This window comes from Branchiostoma belcheri, unplaced genomic scaffold (genome assembly GCF_001625305.1).
Source record: "Branchiostoma belcheri isolate BF01 breed outbred unplaced genomic scaffold, Haploidv18h27 scaffold37, whole genome shotgun sequence".
NCBI lineage: Eukaryota > Metazoa > Chordata > Leptocardii > Amphioxiformes > Branchiostomatidae > Branchiostoma > Branchiostoma belcheri.
In genome coordinates, this window is record NW_017803987.1 from 218,877 (window position 1) to 228,807 (window position 9,931).

General features: G+C 40.4%; 1 protein-coding gene across 1 annotated transcript; it reads right to left on the reverse strand.

Annotated features, from left to right (window-relative positions):
- Nucleotides 1–440: 440 nt before the first annotated feature.
- Nucleotides 441–9,632, reverse strand: LOC109476412 (V-type proton ATPase subunit H-like). Its single transcript, XM_019777344.1, has 14 exons — nt 9,561–9,632; nt 8,646–8,816; nt 7,891–7,990; nt 7,317–7,406; nt 6,960–7,073; nt 5,302–5,406; nt 4,539–4,636; nt 3,976–4,086; nt 3,606–3,690; nt 2,440–2,618; nt 1,941–2,066; nt 1,329–1,430; nt 753–866; nt 441–551 (listed from the first exon to the last, which is right to left on the reverse strand). The coding sequence occupies exons 2-14, from the start codon at nt 8,804–8,806 to the stop codon at nt 518–520; spliced, it is 1,419 nt and encodes a 472-aa protein (XP_019632903.1). The 5' UTR covers nt 8,807–8,816; nt 9,561–9,632; the 3' UTR covers nt 441–517.
- Between the last annotated feature and the right edge of the window lie 299 nt (nt 9,633–9,931).

Consider the following 9,931-nt stretch of genomic DNA (forward strand, 5'->3'; position numbering starts at 1 on the left):
ACATCATATACAAATCTTAATTCAGAGGTACAGTGTAAACATGTACATCCACAGACACTTATTAAATACATTACAACTAGCACAACTGATACACCATTTACTTTCCTCTTAGGCCACACCAATTTTCTTGGTTAACGGATTTTTCTGGAAAAATAATGGAGCGGGTGGGCGAAAAAAAAAATAAAAACAGGCCTAGACATCCTATTATGGTCCAAAATGGTACGATAGGAGCCATGAAGTCAACACACCAGGCTGGTTCAAAGTTTAAACAATGAATTTTGAACTTTAAATGATACCACTGCATTGAAAGATGGAATAACTGTAGCAACTAGGAAGAAAAGGACTCGTTTCAACTGTTCAGGGCAAAATATGAGCATTTTGCAGTTGAATCTGAATTTTTTTTTTTTTTTGCAAATCAGAAAAAAATTGAGTGAGCGAATTCGTTAACCAAGAAATTAAATTGGTGTGGCCTTATCACTACATTTGAAGCTTAATGGACATGTTAAGTACTGCACATCTACGCAGCCTGCAACTGTTTTCCCAGGTATTCCCTGAAATATAAAAGCAAAAGAATGAATCACAAAGAACACCTTTTGGCTATTCATGACTTAATAAAATCATGCTTTCACTCCTGATTATATGGTACAGTTCCAAAACATTCATCGATACCCAAAACACTCTTGGAAATTTCAATTTTTTGTGGTAAACCGTACTGGTTTTGCTTGATAAACTTGAAAGGTATGTTTACTGACCAGTTGTGAACCATGAGTTTCTGTACAGCTAGTAGGGCCTGGTAGCGCACAGACTGGTCCTCATGGTGCATGTGCTGCATCACCAACTGTTTCCCTCCAAGGGTCTCAATCAGGCTGGGCAAGAGAAGAAGGAAACCATTAAAAATCATAAGAGGGCAGCCAATACTAGAAAGGTTTGCAAATGCATACATGTAATGTCTACCTCCACATGGTCTAGTCTATCAACTAGTTCTCTGTTTATTCCTCAAACACATTCAAATACATGTATATGGTGACCAGCCTCTCCAATACTTGCTACATAATGTAATCCAACACCACATGGTGTCTGCTACAGCACCAGTTACCATGGTGACAGACATCTGGTTTGTGTTATTGACCTTATTTGCTTGGAAGGGAAGAAGAAACTGCAAAAACAACCTGTTTTCCTTCTGTAGAGGTAAACATAAGTACTGGGTACAAAAAGACTAGCTATAGGCTTCAAGAAAATGGCAGATACGGTAACAGAATTGAACTCAGAGAGAGAAACAGTAAGTTGGTTTAAGTTTGAGGTTGAAACAACAATAGGGTGTGACTCACTGTTTCCCGCGGGGTAGATGTCTGACGTACTCTCCGATGTCGTGTGAGGCCACCGCCAGAATCTGTGGGTCCTTCGACGTCTCCAACAGTCGAATCAAGATCCTACAGACATTTCTTCAGTAAGTAACTTTTAAAATTGAGAAACCCACATCTACATGCATTGCGATTTAGTACTCTTTCTCACAGATTTACAAATTGAAACTAAGCTGCAAAGAGCAGAACTTTGACCACAGGTTTCTATCTATGCAGCTAAAAGATACAGTAAGATGTTAGCTGAAAGTAGAGTTCGTTTAACAAGCAATTTGGTCACCAACATTTTGCAAGCTAATAAGTTGCCTTCCTCAGGGCATATTAATGATTTAATACTGTAATCTTATAAAAATTCATGTTAACATATCCATAATTTTTGGAAAAATATCTGTTCAACAGCAGATTACCTTAGCCACTGACAGAAAGTGGTGGATTTTAATTGAAATGTCTCACAGTTTTCAAAATGTACTCAGTTGCTTGAGTAACAATTTTCTTGTGTATCTTATTACCTGGATGCCTAAAGTACATATGTAGAATGTCAGATAAAATATCCTGTCCTTGACTACTTCAAAATGTACTCACTTCAACAGCTCATAGTTCTTCTCGTTCAGTCTGCCAGCGTTCTCTCTCCAGAACTTCTCAGACTTGTGCACGGGGCTCCACTCCAGTCGACCTGACCGCACCTCGCTGGAATACTCATCAAAGGAGCTACAGAACACAATAATGCAAAATCATTCACGATTTTGTCACTACCATTTATTTATGTTTTCTTCTCTAGCCTAACAAACTACTGCTCTGTTTATTTGTACTCAAACACATTCATATACTGGTATATGGTGACCAGCCCCTCCAAGTTTGTCCTGCCACTTGCTACATAATGTAATTAAAGCACCACAGGGTGTCTACTACAGCACCAGTTACCATGGTGACAGACGTCTGGTCAGGTCATTGACCTTACAATGTATGTGTTTGCAGGAGAAGAAGAGAGCAAAAACAATACATTTCCTTTTGTGAAGGTAAACATAAGATACATTGAGTCACAGGCAAGCTTAAACCTTGCTGTTTTTCTCAAAGATCTTACCTGAGGTCCTGCATGCTCTCCTGAAGTTTCTCCTCCAAGAACTCGATGTCCTCGGTGATGTCTGGGTCCTCAAACTTCTGGCCCTCCAGGACTTCCAGGTGTTTCAACACCTTACACTGGATCATGGCTAGTGCATGGTCTTTGATACAGTCTCTGTCTGTGGGTTTCTCTAGGAGGTTCTGTTAGGGCAAGTTCAAGGTATCACATGTCTATCACATGATCAGTACATGTACATCACATGGCTAATGCATGGTCTCCAAAACAGTCTGTGGGTTTCTCTAAGAGGTTCTGTACTGTATGGGCAAGTTCAAGGTATCACATGAATCGTGCATGTACGTCACATGTCTATCACATGATCAGTACATGTACATCACATGGCTAATGCATGGCCAAACCAGTCTTGTGGGTTTCTCAAAGAGGTTCTGTAAGGGTAGCACGTTGGCAGAATGTACTACACTTGCGCAAAACCCCAATTTTTCACGTTTTTCGTTGGATTTTTGGTCAATGTTGCATCAGAATTTTGCGTGTTGCAGATGACATTTTTTCCAACATAACATTTGTAAACTATGTACAGACAAAGTGTGACCTTATATACGAGAATACAACCTTATATGAGACGTTCTGCTGAAGTGCTATTCACAATACATTACAGGTTTCACGCAGGTGCAGTATGTTCTGCCGACATGCTTGTATGGGTAAGTTCAAGGTATCATTAGTTGATGATCACATGACTCATGCATGTATGTCACACGTCTATCACATGATCAGTACATGTACATCACATGGCTAATGCATGGTCTCCAAAACAGTCTGTCTGTGGGTTTCTCTAAGAGGTTCTGTACTGTATGGGCAAGTTCAAGGTATCACATGAATCGTGCATGTACGTCACATGTCTATCACATGATCAGTACATGTACATCACATGGCTAATACATGGCCAAAACAGTCTGTGGGTTTCTCAAAGAGGTTCTGTAAGGGTAGCACGTTGGCAGAATGTACTACACTTGCGCAAAACCCCCATTTTTCACGTTTTTCGTTGGATTTTTGGTCAATGTTGCATCAGAATTCTGCGTGTTGCAGACAATATTTTTTCCAACATATCATTTGTAAACTACCATATTTTGTATTATGTGTAATTGAGAACGTCAAATACAACCAATACCTACCCGGAAAGTTGCCAGGACAATACGAGTGACTTTCTCCTTCACTGACTCTCTCAATACGTCGCTCAGGACGGGAATGACATTATATCTAAGGGGGAAAACATAGCATAAAAATCAAGCTATTTCAAGACTGCAAAATACCTCAGGATATATACATGCATGTACTGTTCAAAGATCTTTAGAAAAGAAAAAAGGAAATAGAGTTCATGCTTTTCAACATATCTTCCCAAAAGACCAATTCTAAATCCCTGGACAAGAATACCATATTGGTACATTACTTTTTCAAATTATGAAAAAATACCCAATTTCTCTTAATGGACTGTCCCAACTGTGCATACGGGCTGGACCAAAGGCAGAAAATAGGGGTGCTCACCTGTCCATCTGCATGGCAATCTCTGCGTTGAAAGCCAGCAGCCACATGGAGAATGTAATCTGATACTGCAGCTGGAAACCTATCTTATTGGCTGCTACTACGGTAACCAACCTGTCAACCAATCAGAGAAAAGGCTCAGATTCAAATCTGTCTGTATTTTTCAGTCATTGCTTGTTCATGTTCAAAACCAATGCAAAAGAGACAGTTTTATGTAAAAGAGACTATGTAATCTTATGAGCTGAAGAAAGATGGCGGATGCCAGCTAAAAGCTTCTCATAGACATAACATTACATATTTGCTTCACACAATTTTGTGGAACTGTCCTAAGGGTCCGTGTGTCTGCCATTTGGCGCCACAGGGTGACCTCAATACGACTTTCCCCAACCAAAGTTAGGTACCCATTCACACCTGGGTGGAGTGAGGAAGGTTGTGTTAAGTGCCTTTCCCAAGGACACAACCTCAGGGCGCATGTCTAGACATGTCACGGGTACAACTCGGGATCGAACACAGGTCTCGCCATTTCAAAGTCGAAGGCTCTACCACTATACCACGTGTATACTCACGTGTTGATCCCATCCAGTCTCATGAAGCCCAGACGGTACTCGTTAATTCTCAGCATCATCATCAAACATCCCGCCACAGTCTGTCGGTAGTCGTTGTCCTACAGGGCAAGGGAAATAACAGGAGGTTTGAGGAAAATTCTTGCCTAAGGACTCATTGAAAATAGATGTAAAATAGAGATGATAAAGATATGCGATAATGGTAATAAGCCACGAAGCCACATGAGGTCTCATCCCCCGTGATTGAGCATACTGACAGTCATCTTCGGCGACGAAGGACTACCAAGAATAAGCAACTAGTACCTGTGTTGCATTAATGTATGAGAACCTAAAAGTATGCCAGTGGTCGAAATACTTTTTTGCAATGTTCTGCAATATTGCAAATATATATTTAACCCTATCTAGACCGGGCTTTTTTTGGCTTCGCGGGACCAGGGGGGGGGGTCATTTGGTCCCCCCTCAGAACTCGGGAACGGTATATTCATATGACCACCAAATTTTCAGAGGATGGTGTGCTAGTAAAAACGAATCATAACAACAATTTTGATGTCGTTATGACATGGGTTATTTCCTAAAAACTCAATGGTATACAACATAACTTGAACAAAAAGTGTTAATGATAGAATAGTAGGGTGTACTAAGACGTCAATAGGGTGTCACTTGATGCAGGAAGGCTCTTTATTTTTTTTTTAATTTTATAAAGGCTCTTTAACTTTTCTTAATACATGCTGTACATGTATATGCCTTGAGTAGTGATGAACCTTACCTTAGCAACCAGCTGGTTCTTCAGCCAGGTGAAGAAGTAGGTGAGGTCAGACCCTTCCATCAGCTCACGTCCCCAGCATGCCAGCTTAGCAATGATCCGGGCAGCCTGGGGAGGGGGGCAATATTCAGCACTACATATACTACCAGTGCCGCATATAGAGGTGAGTAGAGCTGAGTACCAGTACACAGTACAGGTACTGTACCGAAAAAATTGATTAGGTATATATAAGTCCAAAATACCTAATCCCTTGTGCCTGAATGATTTTACACTTACATCTAGAGCTTTTGACCAGTTACTCTGGTCTTCCTCATTAGATTGACCCAGTGAGACTTGTCACGTGGCTTCTTTGAAGTGTGACGTCAACACTGGGACAAAGGTATCAGTCTACTGAGGAAGACCAGAGTGACTGGTCGAAAGGTCTAGGTGAGAGAAATTTTTGTGTTGGACCAAAACTTTTAACTTTAAACAATCAACTAGCAACACAGATGAACTTTGATGATGATTTTACACTCATTTGTGACCTAAGAGAAATAAATAGCTGGTTTCCCATGGCTCCCAAAGTAAGGACTGTGTGTTTGTGTTACATTTATTTGTTAGTGTGAAGAGAGAATAGAGTTAGCCACACCACTGCAACCAGCAAGAATGAGCAGGTCTGGGAATCAAACAGAATCTGATCATTAGTCTAATTAGATACTAGTAGTGAAAGACAAAAACTTCCACTTTCAAATGTTTCCTAATAAGGGCTTGTTTGAGACCATAAGGCATGTCTACGTGTATGTATAGTTTTGCATGTTTAGAGGTATATATATCAAGTTATGGTATGTCATATTTGGCAACCTTTTGAAATTATAACAATTAAAGTTTAAAATAACAGTGCATATTTGAAAAACTATGAAAATACCCACTTTTTGAATTTTACATGTAAATCTTGTCTAAATTCAGCATTTTGAGGATTTTCACTTTAAGACTTTGAAGTGTTGCATACAATTTACAATGGTCAAAGGAGCGCAGCGAATTTTGAAGTCATTTTGTAGCTTGAACTTCGACCTGGCCCTGAGCCACCAACAGGCCCTCTTGCTTTATCACCATGGCAACCTCATCGCAAGCTGCTCCCGTCAGGAATGAGGGAATGAGGGAGAGCCCAGAGAAGGACAGCTATAGGAGCACCCAACATGCCAGTTGGCACCCGACTAACCTGGAACACTGTGAAATGGTCTGGTCTACCCAGCATGCTCAGGAATTGGGACCAGGGCACCTGGGGCTGGAAGTTACCATGGAGACAGGTTGCCATGGTTACCATGCTAGAGTTGGTTGCCATGGTTACATGGCCACATGTACCATCATTGGTTTTCATGTTACTGTGTGTGAGTGTGACTGGAAGTTACCATGGAGACAGGTTGCCATGGTTACTATGGTTGTGTTGGTTGCCATGGTTACTATGGTTGTGTTGGTTGCCATGGTTACTATGGTTGTGTTGGTTGCCATGGTTACTAAGCTTCTTGTTGTCATAGTTACACAGTTTTATGTACCATGACGCATTTTTATAGAAGAAACAACTTTGTCTAGTCAAATCTAGTAAGTTAGCAAAGCAAAACAAACCAGACCAGTTATGATGAGTTGTCATTGATCACCAATAGGTTATGGTTAACATTACTAACCTGGTTAATGACAAACTGGTCCTGTCTGTTCAGCATGTTGATGAACTGAGACCAGGGCGCAGTCTTCATTTTCTTGGCATAGTCAAAGAACAAGTTCACTCGATCATGCTTCTCCTGAAAAAAAGGCAACATTATTTCTAACTCCTAAAACCATAATTTTTACCTTCACGCATGGTAACAAAAACTGCTACTTAGTTTATTCTTCCTAAAACACATTCATAGGTCACAGCCCCTTCAACTCTGTCCAGCCACTTGCTACATAATGTAAATCCAACACCCAATGGTGTCTGCTACAGTACCAGTTACCTCGTCTCATTTTCCATGGGTGATACCATTTGTATAAAGGGGTGTTCTAACCTGTAGCATGTCATCCACCATAGTCAGGATGTATTGCACAGTCTGGTCCTTGGAAATCTTCCCCATCAGGTTTTGGAATGTCTTCACTGCCTAAAGGATGAGAAAAAAACGAAAAGAACCATGGTTAGTCTCAGAGCTCAGCATCCCTGAGTGTCTAGATGGGTTCAAACCCCAGTCAAGTCATATGCGTGCATAGTCCAGTGGTAAGCGATCCTGCCTCTGGACTAAGAGGTTGGGAGTTCGAATCCCGGCTGATGTCGCTCACCCGACATGCGCGCTACTGTAAAGGGTCGCAGTCCTTCGGACGGGATGTTAAGCTGTGGTCCACTGTTCATTGTGCTTATCAAAAAGAGCTAGGGGAATTTCCCCGGTACAATGAACCTGTAAATACTGTACATAGCGTCTGTCTTCTCTGTCACGACCAGTGGAAAATTAGCTCTTCAGTGAGCTAAACTGGTTCGAGATCACTTTCTTTCTTTCTTTCTATGCTTAGTTCTAAATTGAGACCAAACTGACTTTCATCTTTTATCATTTAGGGCTGAACGGTATGAGACTGTACAAAAGCTCCTCCTACCTGCATGCCCTTGTCCTGCAGCACCTTCTCCCTGTTCTCAGCAGACACGTTGTCGAACTCTCGGATGAACTGAAAGTCTTCTTGTGAGATCATCTGGCCCCTGAGGAGAGTTGAGTTAACATTTTGAAACATCCCTTTCCTTTTTCTTTATATTCTTGTGACTAAACCAATAAAAAAAGGTTGGGAATTGGACTCAAGTTGATCGTACCAACTTTGTCAATTCTGTTGTGTCATCATTGGAAACCATTTATGTGTCAGTCATGTTGTGAGGCAACCCTCTTCAAGGAGACCACCTGTCCAAGGTGACCACTTGTTTTCGGTCCCCTGGGTGGCTGGCTTGGACAGGTTTTTTTTTTTTTAACGGAGTAGTTCAATGCAAGGCCTATAGGACCACTTCTCGGCATTGAACTAGAAATATGAGAGAAACATGGCTATGTCAAGAGATGGCGGTGAATGTTTGATTTGAAAGCCTGTAGATTGTAGGTTGGTGGGAAACACTTGTCAGGGAGGGAATTCCAAAGCTTGGCCGTACGGGGAAAGAAACTGTCACAGTAAAAAGATTTCGAACAAGGTATTTGGACAGTGAAGTTGTGTGAGCTAGTGGAGAACCTAGTGGAACGCTTAATAATTCTGAGTGGTGGAACTAGTTGGGTGAGTTCTGCAGAGCAATGACCATGAAAATATCTGTAAAAGAGGGATAGAGAGGCAACATTTTGTCTAACTTGTATTGTCTTTAAGGAATAGTTTGTACTGACTGTAGATAGGACTGCCAGTTGACCCTGTGTGCTCGGACGTCCGCAGCACGCTGGGATAGCGGGTCGGTAGCGATGATGAACCCCCCCGCGCCCTTGAACTCTTCCGCACGATCCAGCTTGGCCAATGATGGCACACCTTCCAGAGACTGGTACGATGACATTGTGTTCTGTCTGGACATGAACAAAATAAATACATGATAAACATTGTAGGGAGTCAATAGGCAATAAGAACAAGCCACAAAGGGGTTGTGTGGCGCAATCGGTAGTGCGTTCATGTACATGTACGTACATGTACGTACATGTACAAAACTGGTGTATTACGCCTTAAGGCGGTTTACCGGTTATGTGAAACAAACAAAAAAAGAAATGAATTGTGGTTTATTATTCATAATTTGATAGGTGGAATTTAATAAATTCCACCTATCAAATTATACAACACTGGTGTTTTCCTCATGGAAAGTACACAAATTATTTTTGAAAATATTTAATTTTAAAAATGTATTGCACTGACATCGTCCAAGGAGATTTAACATATTAAATAAATTACAAATATTTGATTTTTAACCTCCTTGCTTCATCCACATGCATAATATTTAATTTACCCTGGCTTATCAATCATGTCAGTATACAAATATTTTATGATATACAGATGTATTTAGGTTTTAAGAGGATTAGTACTGAGAAACACAATAATTTTTAGAAATTACTTAGTATTTTGTCTAGAGTAACTAAAAATTATTTTATGTTACGCCCCCCCCTCCCTCCGGGTTTATCTTCCTGGATTCTTTACAAAAATTCATAGATTTTTTACATAAATCTGACGTGAAATTTTCAACAACTAAAATATAAATACTTTGTTCTAACTACCAGTTAGTAATGAATCGATATAACTGTGTAAAAAGCGGGAAAACAAACCTTTTTCGTCGTCTGTCTTCCACAAAATCCAGAAATCAGACCTGAGGTCACGTCTGGTCACGTCAGGGTCATATGACAAAAAGTCTCGCGAGAATAAACGTGATTTCAAAACCATCTTTTTAGGGACTGTACATTTTTAACTCAATATGGTCTGAAAGTGTCCAAAATCCGGCATTATGACACATTATTTACGGAATATTAACCGCTTCTAAATACTACCGTAAGGTTAACTTTATACTTTATACAATGTAATTTCATTTTGCATCATTTTCATTGCTACTGCAGACATTTTACCAAAATGGAAGGTATACATAATGTTTACTCCCGAAAACCGAGCAAAGCCATATATGGAAATACTTTTAGATGATTCC